The sequence below is a fragment of the Sylvia atricapilla genome, chromosome 7 (assembly GCF_009819655.1).
Source record: "Sylvia atricapilla isolate bSylAtr1 chromosome 7, bSylAtr1.pri, whole genome shotgun sequence".
Classification (NCBI taxonomy): domain Eukaryota; kingdom Metazoa; phylum Chordata; class Aves; order Passeriformes; family Sylviidae; genus Sylvia; species Sylvia atricapilla.
The window spans coordinates 27135979-27151857 of NC_089146.1; the positions used below are offsets into that span (position 1 = coordinate 27135979).

Sequence of the window (15879 nt, forward strand, 5' to 3'; positions counted from 1 at the left end):
GTCCCAATATAATGGGTCTTGTTATCCACACTTGCTCTTATTCTGAAAGCACACACTTTATCACTGAAGAGTTAGGAAATTTCAAATCATGCAGATGATCTTAATCTTTGTTTTAAGCTGATACTTTTTCAAATGAAGAGACTGCGTTGAGAAGAGAAACAGACTACAAACATTTCAGCTTCAGACCGTTGCGCAGTTTAGCTCTCCAGATGGCTATCCTAGGGCAGTGATGCTTGCCCTTTCACTCCTAAAGTTGACACACTAATCCATGAACTGGATCAGATGACACCAACTCACTCCCCTGTGCTCTCTCACACCAGACAAAGCTGAGCTTCCAAACCCCTACTCCACAAGCAGTCTGAGAAAAAGGCAACAATAATGCAGATGCAGGCATTAAAACAAAATAAATAGATTGGCATAAGAGGGTGCACTAAGCCTTGGCTGGATCCTGAAGCAGACTCCACCACATCACTGACCTTCACATAGCCAGCTTGCCCCACTCTAAGGCTTCACATCTCCTATTATACTCATTCACTGAGAAAACACCCTCCAGACATCTGAGACATGTCTCTGTTATGCTTACTAGAACTTATTAATCACATCAAATGCTATCTATAGAACACACACATTAATGAACAGCCAGCTCAGCAGCATGAGTTCTGGAACAGAGTCACTGCAGTACAGAAGTGCCACCAGTTTGTTACTGGGAAATGAATACCACAGAGACCATTGTAAGTGTGTAGTTCAACAGACAAAAGACTGGGAAGACGAGCAAGTCATCTGAATAGAAATTCTGCAAAGTGTGATGTTGGGATTGCAAAGCACTGCACAGCTCTGTGATCCACATCACTCCATGAAATCCACGCAAACGGCACATTTTGTAACAATTTCAATTTTATTGTGCTCGGGTTACTCTTCCACTACGAACCATGGAAGTTTGTAAGAGAAAGCCACTTAGCAAGAAAAGGGGCAATAGTAATACATAATACTCTCAGAAAATTATATGTACACTCCTTGTTCACAACAGCAAGCTAAAAATTTCTTCATGTGTTCCACCAGAACAGATCCCCTGTTGAGACCATATTAGATTTGGTGAAAGTTTTTAGTGTTTGTGTTTTGCTTTGTTTTTTTTTTTCCCTACGTGCCAAACAGCTTCTACAACAAAATGTTGTTGACAAAATGAAAAGAAAAAAATGCAGTTGTGCAAAACACTCTGCAATGTCACAACCACTTCTCAATCAAAATTTCAGTTAAAAATAATTTTAATTAAGTAGGCTGAGCTCCAGAGCACTTAGAACCTATACAGCCAGTCCCTCCTTCACTTCTACAGGTGTGAACTCCAGTACAACCCCCAGTTAAACATCTTTAGGCTCAGTTCTGTAGGAACTTTCACTCTGAGATTCCCCTAGCACTTGTCAAAAAGGAACATTATTACATCTCATACAATAGTACTCTATTAGACTTTTCAGAGAGCCTCATGAACAGACCAGGACGGGAGTTTTCCAAGTCACAACTGAGAATCCCTCCCCACTCCCACAGTACCTGGCTGTGGTAGGACTTCCTCATTAAACCTGAAGGAAAATGAAGTAACATGACAGGGATAACAAGGCAGTGGACTTCCATGTCCTCCTACCAACTCATCTCAACGCTATCAAATTCAACAGAAGACATATACACACATTATCTTTTTTGAGCTAAGTATAATTGATCTACTGTGTTGTCCACAGGAAACAGCAAAAGAAGTCTAGCAAGATTTAATGACAGTGAAAGCAAATGCACTTTATATATGTTTTTTCCAGTTTGGTAAACTTTTTTAGTACGGCAGGAAATCATGAACATTGCTAAACTATTGGGACGATCAAAGCTTGCCATCAGCTAACAAAGTACACACAGAAACCAGGATATCACAAACTATGAAGACCAAATGTAAACACACTTGTGCTTGAAACACCATTCACTGAATTTTTACTGCCTCGAGTCCTCAATATCATAGCAGCTATCAACTACTAAGATATGGAACAACAATCATTGATTCAGTCTAATTACCAGCTTACAGAACAGTATAATAGAATGTCTGCTATACAGCTTTCATCAAGTAGCACTTGACATCGAAACTTCTGACAGTAATCCCATTCCACACGACAAAGTCTTACCTTATAATTGCTGGAATTGACCCAAGAAGTGGCCAGTCCATCAACCATTTTATCCAGCATAGTCTGATCATGTTCAAGATCAGCTGACTTCTGTTTATCTGAGAAATAATCTATCAATTCCTGGCCAACCTGAAGTCTTTTTCCAACGTCCTTCTGCAGCACCTGCGCTAAGCAGTACTCCATACTGGGCTCCATAGTGTCTCAGAAATACAGCACCAGCCAGAAAGCCAGAGGGCAGCAGGGCCAAAAACTCCCTCTACAAATGGACACAGGAGGTCGCCTCTTTCTTCGATGAAGGTTACTGAGGGCCTGGGTTTCAAAGATGCAATTCTGAGAATGGCAACAATGCACCATGTGTGTGTGGACAGCAGCTGGCAGGATATTAAAAGTCCAATTTAAATAACTAGTAATAGATGAAGCAATGAGCAGCGCCGTACAGTTGAGTCTGCAATAAATCCCAATTCAGCAGTCCATTCTGAAAGAAATGAAAAAGAACAGTATTACAGGTTAAATTAAGACTGGAGAAAAGAAAAAAGTATTGAAAGCATGTCACAAAATAGGTTATTCATATACAGCTGCAAAGCTGTGTAACTCAGATCCTAGCAGCATTGGTCTATTTTAAGGAATCAAACAAGGTAGGTCAGGACAAAAACCTTATCCTTTACAATAGCAGTTACCCACTGGTTCCCTGCATGTTTTAGTGACAGACAGTAAATTTGTGGCTTAAAGTAACAGCTGATTAATAATCAGTATTATTGCAACTGCCACCATCCACCCGAAAAGGTGGGGACAAAATCCTTAAGCAGGTCACCAGGAAAACCTATCTACTTTAACTGAAAGCAGGAAGAGGTCTGGATCCTGTTTTGACTGTTGGCCTTCTGCATTCAATGTCATCAGCTGGTCAGCAAGATAAAGAACTAACACAGGCCTCCAGGAATGTAAAATCATCAGTTTTCAAAAACTAGGTGCTCAAGCTGTTTTCAGGATGAATTCTGTTACATCCCAACTACACATGTCCAGGCAACAGCACTCACTGGCACACTCTAAATGCATTTCTGACAACCAAGGCCACACACAAGGAAGGTCAGGCCAGACTCTGCTGCCACTCAGAGGCACAGCATCACCTCAGAAGCTTTTGCCTTACGCAAAAAAAAAACCAAAAAAACAAAAAACCACCAAACAAAAAAACCCTGTATGTTTGGTCTCTGGTTATGTCCTTGAACCCTAGGAACCCTCCTGTCCCTTCATTAGGGACTTTTTTGTCCCTCATCTGCATCCAAACTAATCCCTCCAGGCACCCAGGGAACAGACTAAGGGCCTGTCCTCCACCTTCCCACAGACCAGGGCTCCTGGCATCACCACAGTGCTTCCTGAAGCACTCCCTCATCACAGGTCAGCTCTTTTAGCAAGTGGGTGATAAAACCCCAGGGTGTCTTTTTGTTTCCTGGCTAATAATACCCAAAGCTAGAAATCTGCCCTACTTTTTCCACCAACATGAGGAAAACAGGTCAAACTCAGAGTAAGGGACGAGGTTGTGCAGCAGATACCTGGTTCAATAAACAGCTGGAAGGAAGCTGGAGGCACAAGTTCCCTAATTGGAACCACTGGGCCAGCAAATCTAAATACCTTCTGTTTGAGCAAATAAGGCCTTCACAAAGGTCTTAATAAAGCAAAGTGGACAGCAGGTGAGATGCACGCAAGAACCCCAGCCTGGAAACAAAAGCACCCTTTGCACAGCAGCCAATTCAGTTCATTACCTCACCCTTATCTTCCTTGGCCACATCTTACTACCACCAAGCACAGCATGTAGATTCAGCTCAGAGGGCTTAAGGCTCCCTAACCCTACAAATATTGCCACACATGTCCCAGCTTCCCACACTGGTTGTGCAGGAGTCACCAGAGTGCAGGTCCCTCCATTCCAGGCAGCCAGTTCAAATCCCTGCTGGCTGATGGGCATCAAAACTGGTTCTGAAAACCAATGGTCTCACCTCTACCAACTGCTAGGCAAATCCTACTCTCAGCCAGAAGGGATTGCCCATGTTTGTACACTAAGCTCTCTCCTTGTCAGCAAAACCTCATCCCTAGAGCACCAAGGAAGCCTTGGCTGCTACTGCACACACAGCATTTCAAGATACGAGTTACTGCCGTGACTGATTACTGCCCATGATCCCTACCCCAATCTAAACCATCTCAAGGACACACAAAACTCCCACCATTTGAAGTCACCTCAGGAGGGATTTGATCTTAAATTCTAAAATTGTCAACACCCCTTCCAGTCAGTACTCTTAACACCCTTTTCCTTTCTCAAAGAAAGTTCCAAACTAGAAGGAAGCATTGCCTTTTTTATTGCAGTTTCTACTGATGCTACAGTTTCTCGCTTGGTCAATTTAGCACCAAACCTGAAAGAAGCATTCTGAGCTTTCCCATCCTCAACCAGAATGGTTCATGACATGGCACTCACTCCCACGGCAGCACAGGCACAAAACCAGAGCCACTTCCACAATTGTACAAGCACAGCAGATGCTTTCATCCAGGTCTCCCTGTCTGCAGCTTTGAATACTGGCCCCTGCCCTGCCCTCCAGCACAGGCTGGTCTTGCTCTTTGCTGCAGACATTCCACTTAAGAGAGACAGTCTTACACACAGCAGTGTCTATCCAGTGCAAGGATTTTCACGTAGTAGGGAAGCACTTCCCTGGACACCTTACTGGCATGGAACTACTGGAGAAGGGACAGGGAACTGGCATCAAACTGCTACCACACTCTAGCTGAAACCCTTCAAGTTAGCTCAGGAGTTTGTTTCTGGACTCCGGAAGCTGCACACATGTTCAAAAGGGGACTCTTCTGTTAAACTGGGTAGATAGTGAAGAAAGTCTAACTGCTTTTAAAATGGAAATGTAGAACTTGCTTGAACTTGAAAATTCACATTACAGAAGGGTGTGAATGAGGGCTAGTTACCACAGAATAGCCATTTTTTATTAACATCACACAGAGGCAAGTCCCAACACATCCAGAAACCATCAGCTGGCCATACTGCCATGAAAAACAAGCATTCAAAGTTTCAGGTCTGTCTTCTATGTGGTTTTCATTAAAGAGTTTATAAGTCTCTGCCTACAAGCACAGAAACAGTCTTTAAAACAAACTAACATAAATTTCTCTGCACTTTCCTTGCTTTTTAAACACATGAAGGAAGGCATAGAATAAAAATCATGGTGCAGTACAGAAGAACAAATTTGTGTCACAACCTCGAAGACTGTAGTCTAAAGAAGATGCAGTATACATTATGGCCCTGCTATCAAATGCATTCATGGAAGAAGAGCCAGAAACATCTTTGAATCCTGGGGAAAACAGTAATAGGAAGCCAAAAGGAAAAGCTCAACGTGGCTTACATCTACTAGCTAACAAGCATTTAAGTAGCATTTTTCTAAAAAAAACTCCAAAGCTATCCTACGCGTTAGGAAGTCTATTGACTCCCCTCTTCCCAAAAGGAGGAAGTGGAAAAAACATCACCTGAGAAAAACAAGGCCCAAGCTGACAAAAAAACTAACATGCCAGACAAAGAAGCATATGGCTGCCGCATCCCATCAAGTCTGCAATCATCTGGACAGATGTTCCCCACCTAAGTTTTGATAAACACAAAGCCACAGTCTCAGCCCTAGTGGTCTACTTCTATTCCTGTACTTTTTGGGTAGCCAGTGTTACCAGATATAAACAACTTTGGATGGGGATGTTAAGTACAACCTCTTCCCACAGACGAACAGTGATGCAGAACTCAAAATTAATAATTCAGTGGCACAGGTCCTATGTTTGGAGCCCCTCCAAGTTTTGAGAAGGGTTGCCAGTATAAGCTCCAGAGCAAGGGTTTTCTCCAATCCTCCTCCAATCCTCTTCTCCAAGAAGAGACAGGCTGGTTTCAACATGTAGACAAAATAATCCAAGGGAAAAAGCTACCCCAATTCTGTCATTGAGAAAAAGTTCTTTGTTTCACTAATAAGCCATCCAAACTATGTGCTGCATAACACCCAAATTTTCCATCAACAGCTATCCAGCAGAAAGCCACTGCACAAAGGTTTATGTTTAATGCCACCTTGGAGCTCACTATTATGAATTTAAAAAGGAAAGCTGACAAACCCAAACGGCCGAAAGTTACTCAGCTTAGATACTACCATCATAACAGCATAAAAGCTGATACAATTCATAGTAAAGCAACTGGCTCAACACATAGAATAAATTAATCCAAACAGTAAGAAGAAAATACTTGTTAGCTGTGGCAGTATTAAACCTAAGTCGATGACTTTTTTTCAGCACTAAGGAGAACATCACTGACCTCAGGCTAAGTGAAAGTGCATAATTTGCAATTCTCAAGTAAGACTTTATCTCAGGATAACTTCACAGGAAATTTTGAATCTTCTTCCACTTGCAAGGAAGAGAACCTGAAGCACATAAAAGTGCACTATCACTCTCTTGGTGTCCTGCCTTTCCTTGGGAGTTCTTCCAATATAACTATTTGACTTCCAAAATTACGTTCCGCTCTCTACTGCTCTAGACATCAGGTTATCATCTTTGTCATGTTTCACTGTCATCTTCGTTTGCCAAAAAGTCAGTGCAGCCCACAACCTCCCCAGACAACTGCTCCAGACACAAGCATGCAGAGACAAGCCTTTCGCTGCCACTCACCATCACTGGCAAGAGCCAGCACCACTCAATAACCAGTTCTTTCCAGTCATCTTCCTGAAGGTCTCTCAACATCCAGCCACTGAGCTTGATTTGTAACCACCCTGTAAACACGACCACGCTCCTTTGGTGCCTTTTTTTTTGTGTACATGGTTAGCTGTAGCCCAACAGAAATAACACAGCAGCACAACTGTACCAACAATTGTGCTCCTTCTTTGCAAAGTCTCAGGACTTAATTGCACAGTTACTTCAGCTTAAAATTAGTTCAAGGTATATTCGACAGACTTCTGTCAACAACAGACCTCTGATCCTTCACGAGAACTCCACCCTAGCCAAATGGAGTAATTTTTTCAAATATAAAAACAACCAGACATCCAACCTGCAGCTGGTCACCACTTCTGCAAGGTGGGCAGCATATACACATAACTAACTTGGTTTGCCAGCCAAGCCCCCTTGGGCAAGAAATTCAGAGCTATTAGAACAGCACTAGGAAACCATGTGCTGCAAAGACTAAGTGGAGATCTCATCAGCAAGGCAGTGTCAAATTGCAGCTCTGCAGGGTGGAAGTTCTCAGCCCTCTGTCCACTTCTCTATTTTTGCTTCCACCAGTACAGCCATACCCTCCCCAGAGGGGACTGGTGTCAAGCCTCTACAAAGAGTATTACTATCACTAAGCAATCAATCAAATCTACTCTTCCCTTGGGTGTGCAAGCAGCCGTGAACAAAGCAGCTCAAAGTGTTCCTCCTCATTCCAGCTCTGAGAGAAGGAGGTGGCAAGTATAACATCAAGTGTCCTACTTGAAGAAGAAAGCAACATTCTTCTGGAGCCAAAGGGAATGTGTAAGAAACACCCACCAAGCAACTGACAGATGGGCTCTCTCCATTGTTCACCTGTATCCATAAGAAGGCAATAATGTTTCTTTAGTGCCAGGGAATATTACACAATCACAGTGATTGTTTTTAATCAGTAATTAGTGTTGCCCTGTACTTGAGCCTTCCCCTAATCCAAAGATGGTATCTTAGATTTCCAGACTGACAACTCATGCTTTTCTAATTAGCTGGCGGGGCAGCCCCGCGCTTATCTCCCTGTACCAAGTGTCTGTGGCAGCACTTGATGCACTCCTTCCACACCCCATCCTACCCCATCCAGTAACTTTTAACTGTCCTCGGACAGTGCCATGCCGCCACTTCTCAGTCCAACCCTGCTGATGGGCAAAGCACTGCTAGGTGGATGCAGTTTCTTTTCAAAGGTGGATTTCTTTGTCTAGTTTACTAGTGTAAACTAGTGCTGCAAGCATTTCATCCTCAGAAAAGCCAGGTCTGGCTGAAAGCTCGCTAGGACTCTGCTAAATATTGACTGGTCTTCAAACTTGTCTGGAGTCTGTTAAGGGGTTCGTGTTCACAAGTACAGACAGTAACCAACCTACGGCAGGGCACAACTCCACTGTCATCAGGAAAACGGGAGCAGATTTCTAGAATGAAGATAGCTGGAAGATTTCCAGGGCTTAAGCTATGGCCTTCTCCCTCATATACAATCCTCCTAGGCCAGACGCTGGCTGTGAAAGTTGCATTACCTAGCCTGAGTAAGATAAGAGATAAGCTTCAGATAACAGAAATTCTTATGCCTGCATTAAAGGTTTACATTTCTGCCTGGGTAACTGAACACCTCACACAAAGCTACCGATTTCAGGCAGTGCAACAATCTTCAAAAAAATCCCCTCAGTAACGAAGCTGCAGCAAATCAAGGCCACTCACAGATCACCCCAATGTGACTCCAATACCCTACACTAATGAAGCCACTTTGCAGAGTGGGAGTAACCCTTCCAGAGTAGGGTGGAAAATGTGATGAGCTTTAACATCTTTTGTTTTCCTAACACAACCCCTCTCTGAAATTAGTTTGGTTTTAACTTTGTCTGAGACCAAGGACAAGTCTAGAACGAGCTTTCAAGGTCTCCTTCCTTTTTAACAGTTTGAGTGCCAAGATGCAGCTCAAAATCCTACGAAGGCAGGAGCTGCTCTGTACAGACTCCCTCTTGTAGACATCTCAGTTCATGGTTCCAAAGAAATGTACTGCAAGCAACTTATTAGGGGCCTATGGGACCAGTGGGGAGGAAGGGACACATAACTATCATCGTGACACTGAATTCTGTGAATAGCACTCGAGTTTTGGGTTTATGCGTATGAAAATATCCTCCCTGTCCCTCACTCTAGAGATCTAACCTTATCTCAGAGCCTGCAGACTGCAGCTGTGACACTGTGGGACCCTGGCACACAAACCACACAGCACTGGCTCTACAACTTCCAGCTTGGCTCTGCAAGGTGACTCAGTCAATGGTGCACAAGGTTCCCCCCAGGAGCTGTGGTGGCATCCCAGAATGGAAGTGGCATCAGCCCCCTTTCTACAGCAACTAGGAGAGTAGGACAAAATTTTCCAGTCACATCTTAACCCCCTCCTCCACAATCCAACAGCAATATTGGATCATCTGGAAAAAACAAGGGAAGAATAGACTTTCACCTGTAGCCTTGTGGGTAAAATGCTTAGCAAGGTTTGGAAGTAGAACACTGAGAATTAGAGCAGTGACCCATCATCACTTGCAGTTTGCTGGCAGGACAAGTGGCTTCACAGAACATCTGAATCTTGTAACCTCTCTTTGCATTGTGATTGATGAAGTCCCTCGGGCTAAGATTACTAATTTAGGCAGTCCTGAAGATGGAAAGCATCTGCTTTGTGTACATCACTTGAAGAAAAAAGTAGTATAACACCACCTTCCAGGCAGGTGTAGGGTAGGAATTCAGTGCCTTCCCCAGAATCAATCTAAAGCAAGTCTCCAGAGGCAGTGGTAACTGAGGCTGAGATAACCCCTATCCGTAACACTGATACCATCACATGCTGGTATAAGATCCAAGTAACTGAATTTTAAAGAGAGTAATGGGTTTGACGTAAATTTCTTACCCCAGTACTCAAGGACCTTGCTATTCCTATTGATAAATAACTGGCCAGTGACACAGAAGTCAGTTTTTGTGTAAAAGTCCAAGCCAGAAATACCCTGGAAGGAAGTACTTGAGAGACAAGTGCTTATAGTAAAATGACAGGTTGGAACAGGAAAATAATACAGAAGATCAAACCTTGGGTGCAAGCCCTCAAGGGACACTGGCTGTGGGATGCAACAGCAGCAGTTAACAAGTCAACAGGTTTAGAAAAAGGTTATTTTCTTGGTCTCTCTTCAGGCTTCCCAGCTAATACCCATTTCTCTTCCACAATTCTAAGCACAAGTTTTTTGCACGGCAAAACAGGGGTCTTTGCCTACCCCTGTTTTCCCGGGCTGCCATGGAAACTCTCGGCCAAGGAGAGGAGAACCCAGCAGCAGCAGCAGGATTTCAACTGCTGACAGGCAGCAGGGGGGTGTAGAAGCCAGCACCTAGAAGCAGCTCAGCTCCAGGTACGGGAAGGAGGGCTACCCTCTACACTCAGGCATAAGCAGATTCTACTCAGCCTGGCACTTGCACAGAAGCAGATGGACAAGGAAATCCTTCAGCACAGAGAGCAGAAAGCCACCACAGCACTTTAAGATATATAAAACAGTGGGTGGAGGAAACACAGGACAAGGAGAAGCAGAAGGAGGTTTTATTTGACAGTTCCATTAATTGGGCTGAACTCTAGTAACAGTTGAGGGAAGTTCTGGCCTATGAAACCACCTGCATGTAACAGGCAGAGACGCACCTGCAGTTCCTCCCTTCTGCTCAGCAGCACTTCGAAACACCTGTCAAAATCTGACTTTATTTTGATCAGATCTCCGCCTCAGCAAATTACTGTTGGTTCAACTTGGCTTTCTGAAATATCTTGGAATCTAAAGTATCTACACTCAAAAGGTAAAGAAAGAGCCACAGACTAAGCCTGAAATACTGAAACACTGCATCAGGGGCTGGCCTGATTCGGCTGTTTAGTCTGTATCCTGCTGGCAGTGGAAACAAATTAGAGATTTTTACATCTTCCCACTCACAATAAACTAATGATGATGACGCTTCTCTAATAATTAATTTTGTGGCTGCTGCTTGGCATACTTGTTTCTGGATGCAGAATCGACATCTCCCTCATTGCAGAGCCAAATATGCAGAGATTTGATTAAAGGGGAGAACAGGAACCCAGATGAACTCAAACACTAACCATGAACTCAAACACTAACCATGAACTGAGATCAAATTTCTTGGGGAGCACCTGCAACCTCTCGGACAAAACCCATTTGTTGCCCTTCTACAACTTGAACAGCTACAACTCCATACAGCTCATTTGGGTTTTGTGGTGCAGCTTTTTTTCCAGGTGTAAGAGTGCTAATGCTGCCTAAGAGAAGAGAAAGTGAACTCTCCCATGTATGACAGAGCCAGACACCAGTGCAGTGCAGAATGCCAAGGAACATGCATGTGCTCAGCTCCTCAGCACCCCACAGTGCAAAGCTCATAACCAGCTCACATCATGCTTTCACACAGCTTTGAGAACCAGTAGCAGGTTGATCCAATGGACAAGATCCAAACCACTGAATGAGCTCTAAAGAAACACTTTAATGCAAGCTTCAACACTCTACAGTGTGACAGAAATGGAGGAACTGAGCAAAGCACAACATCAAACAGCAAGGTAAAGCTAAAGCTGCACATCACTGTCACATGAACCTTCCTTGATAGGAAAGAAGCAAGCCCCTTCCCTCACAGTCAGACTGCTTAGAATTTACTCAAGTCACAGTCTGAAGAAATTAATAGACACGGACAGTCTATTTTATTCACTCAGGAGACAGACCTTTCTACACTTGCCAGCATTTTCTCCACTGCACTGGCAGTCACTGCTCCAAGGTGTGCTGGCACTGTCAGAATCCAGGAGAAGCTTCAATTACAACTGCCAGCCAAGGAGGCGCGAACAGCAGCAAGCCCCATCCAGGCACACCAACAAGATTTCCAGCCCTAGTCTAGGCAAGGCCTGAGATAATGAGACGCTGAGGGTGACACATGAGCCTGATCCAAAGTCATCTGAGGCCAGAAGGGACCTGTAATGGCAGTCCACAAGCTTCAAAGCCAGATTGCTCTCACAGAAATACACGTGTATGCTGAAATTGTGAGGTACATGCAGGGAACTACTTTATCCATCTGAACATTTTGTGTCCAGCCTCTTGAAATGTCTTCTAACCTGCTCCTGACACAAAGGTTTTGAGGGCTCCTCTGAAGAGGACACCTTGCCCCCATCCTCCTCTGTGATGTTGTAAACCACTACAGGAGTGGCCAGACCTGCTGTCAACTCTCATCCTCTTAACATCCAACAGCCCTGACCAAACTGCCTGGTGGATAGAGAAAGATTGATTAATATGGGAGAAACAGAAAGTTCACTTCAGTTTGATTTTTGCTATTTAAATACATGGTTTTCTTAATACCTAAGTTGTAGCATAGATTCAAGATTCCTATAGAAGTTCAAAGATGCCTGGAGGACCAACTAATTCAATCATAGGCACTCTCTGCAGCTGTACTTCTGGGGAACATCTCTAGCAGAGAAACATTTCCACCTTCAAAATCTGCTCTATCACTTTTAACACCACTTGTTATCAGCTAAGTGAAGCAAGATGGAAGTGTATAATGCCATAGCATTTGTCTTCTTGAAACAAAGTTTTGAAGCTGCCTGACAAATTGTTAGGACTTCACAGGAATGTTGCAGACACCAGTATGAAAAAAAAAATCTATTTATGTTGGCAACAATTAAAAAAAATTAAGCAGGTGGGACTATGAAATACAGAGAGAATCACCCATGGAGACATGTCATTCCTCTGTCCCTCTCGTAACTTCCAGGCTTCATTCCCACTGACAGGGTTCAACAGAGAAAACAAGCAAAGGCTCAACTTTGCCAAGCTCAGGAATGCAGTACAAAGGCTTGCTCCACACAGCAAGCTGTGTTGCCAAGACAAGGAAGACCCTGAATATGACAGTACTGCAATTTCATTCTGCACTTGGGTGTAGTCCTTTAATCGAGAGAAAGCTGACTCCTATTGCAAGTTCTCAAACATATCCCTTTTCCAGCTGCAAACCTCTTAAATCCAATTCACAATCCTTCACGGAAACAAATACTTGCACTTCCAATACCTTTCTGAGAACTATCTAAACACTACTGATCTAAATGACAGGTCTGTGTCTCCAGGTATCAAGCGACAATACTTTGATTTGTCTTCAGCGGTGCCAAGGGAGCATCAAGAGGAGCACAGAACAAAGATATAACTGCTCAAAAGATGCAGAGAAATGGGCTACACTGCTCAGCAGCAAACTGGACTAAGACACATTTGTCTCTGATGCTGGCACAAGTGCTGGGCTGGAGACCACATCCCTGCTCCATTAACCCTGGCTTGGCACATGCTGCTTTACTCAACCCTAGTCTCCTTTACTAAACACTGACTTATGAAGTAAGTCCACATGGGGCGGAGAGATCTACTGGTCAGAACAACCCACACACCTGAGGAGCCTCTGTGCCACTCCACCACAGGCTTCCCAGACAACCCTGAGCCTGTCATCCTGCCTCAGTTCCCCACATCCTTCTCCAGCGGCTGTGCAGCGTATCGGGGAAGGAGGCAGCCTTTCCCTTCCTCATCAGTATCTTGAGACATATTACATTTAAACTACCTTAAGCAGAGCCCACACAGGCCTGTAACACGCACAATTACATTTTATTTACTCCGATCCAGTATCACTCTGAAGCATCTCCGCAGGATTTGTCTAATGACGAACCCACCCCTTTGCACAAACTCATAGTTCTGGCCCAACTTCCATTAAAAATGCTGCCAGAAATAAACGAAGGAGAGCACGGCACGTGCACAAAGGGGCCAAGCACAAGGGCTGAACCCACCCAAACCACACGATGCTTTCGGGAGGCAGCAGCCTCCAGCGTTAGCAAAGCCCGGCGCCGCTCGCTGAGCGCGGCACGGCCGCACCTCCCTCCTTCCGCCGAGCCGTCTGTCCCAGTGGGGACCCTCTCCGGGAGCCCCTGCCCGGACACGGCCCCGGCCCCGCCGCTACTCGGCGGCCCCAGGGCGGGGGGCCGAGGGGCGGCCCCGCGCCAGGCCCGGCAGCCCCCGCGGCCCCGGGCCGCCCTCCCCTGCCCTTCGCCGGACCGCGCCGCCGGGAGAGCCGGCACCGCGCCGCTCCCGGCCGGTGCCGCGGACGGGTCGGCCCCGCCCCGAGCCGCGCTCCCCGCGGTCACCCGGCGGCAGCGGCACCGCACACAAAGCCCCCCGGCCGCGCTTCTCCCCGCGGCCTCCCCGCGGTGCGGGCGGTACCTGCGGGGCGGGGGCCGGGCGGACGCGCTCCCTTCTCCCTCTCGCGTCTCCCTCCCTCAGTGCCGGCGGCGGCGGCGCCCGCTCCGCTCCATGGCCGCGCGCGCGCCCCGCTGACCACGGGAAGAATGGGGGATCCAACGCGCACGCGCCGCCCGCCCCGCCCCGCCCCGCGCGCCGGCGCGGCGCCGCCCTGCGGCCGCTGGTACTGCGGTGAGGTCAGCGCGCGCCGTGCGCATGCGCGGGGGCCGTTACAGCGCGCCCCGTCGCCATGGCTACCGCGCCCGCCGGGAGCGTGTTCCCGGGAATGCCGCTCGTGTTCCCGGGAATGCCGCGGCTCCGTCCCCGCTGACCGCCCTCCCGTTACTGCCGCGCCCCCGGCTGCTGCTCCCACCGGGGGCAGGCCGAAACGCTTTGAGAGGAATCCCCCAGGCTGCGCGCCGAGAGCGTGAGGGCTCGGTGCTGTGACCGCGCACTGCCCTCCTTCGGGGAGTCCCCAGGGAGGAACTGCTCCACAGAGCCCCTGAGTGCGTCAGGATGGAGCGCTCCAAGCTCCCTGCTCCAGCAGGGCCATCGCAATGCGCACGGCACAGCACTGGGCCGTGACAGCTCTGCGATGAGGGAAACTCCGCTTTGTCTCTGTCCAGTGCGCCGTCACTGCGCACTAAAAAAGTTCTTCCTCGTGTTCGGGTAAATTCCTGTGCATCAGTTTCTGCCCATTGCCTGTTCTGTTGCTGGGCACCACTGAACAGAGCCTGGATCCATCCTCTTGACATCTCCCTTTAGATATTTACACACATGGATGAGGTCCCCTCTGTCACCTCAAGGCCAAAGCCCAAATTCTCTCAGCCTTTTCTCATGCCAGAGATGCTCTAGTCTCTTAATCATCTTTGTTGCCCTCCCCTAGACCCACTCCATGTCTGTTTTGTGCAACCTTAATTAAAAAGCTGCATTTAAAAGCAACTAAATCTTTCTCCTTCATGGAAAAATTCGCAGTACTCCCACTCTGTACTGGGAGAGATTGGGAGATAAATGCCAATTTATCTCCCAATAAGATAAAGAGCAGAAGCTTTTTACCAAGATGAATTTGACCATCTTGTTCCCTGGGCTTTTCTCTTGTTGGCTGTGGGGAATGAACTTTGGTGCCCCCTCAAACCACCGCAGTCCTTGTCCTGTGCACTGCAGAAGGCAGCTGACCTCTGTAACACTGCAGTTCCCACCCAGTCTGAGCCATCAAACATGGGAGAGCTGTATGTGGAACAGATGATTGATTTTCATTCATACCTTCGTGAAATAATAATGCCCTTCTCCTTGGCTCACAGCTCTGGCACAGCAATGACTTTTGGCAAGCCCCCTCCAAATAATCCTAGACTTTCCAGTTTGTTCTTTTTTGCCATCAGGTTGCAGAGTAATACCTAACTGCTGCTTTGGGCGAAGCCATCAGTATAGGCTGAGTGTAGTCTGGAACAGGCTGCACAGATGTCAAGAGAAAGCTGGGGATATTAGTGCTTAAAAGGATGCCAGCTCTGAGTGAACTGAAAGCAGGTGATTACAAACCAGCTTTAGAAATTACCGTGGTTCTCACCCCAGGCAGTAGCTAATCTCCTGAGAGCCCTGAGTGGCTAAGCACTACCCACAGCAGAGACACAACAGCCCTGCTTCAGCACAGCCCATGTGCGAGTGTTTTCCCTCCCTGGTTGGGCAGTTCTACAAACAGGACTCCTCCAGTGGTTTGCCCTTCTCCTGTCTTGCAGTCTCCC

General features: G+C 46.4%; 1 protein-coding gene across 2 annotated transcripts in view; it reads right to left on the reverse strand.

Moving 5' to 3' along the window:
- CLASP1 (cytoplasmic linker associated protein 1) overlaps positions 1-14236 on the reverse strand; it is a 171377-nt gene extending 157141 nt beyond the window's left edge. For both annotated transcript variants that reach the window (XM_066323060.1, XM_066323059.1), the window contains exons 1-2: positions 14123-14236; positions 2154-2628 (exon numbers count right to left, since the gene is read on the reverse strand). In XM_066323060.1, coding sequence (XP_066179157.1) covers positions 2154-2348 — 195 coding nt within the window. In that variant the 5' untranslated portion in view covers positions 2349-2628; positions 14123-14236. The remainder of the gene's footprint in view (positions 1-2153; positions 2629-14122) is intronic.
- Positions 14237-15879: the final 1643 nt, after the last annotated feature.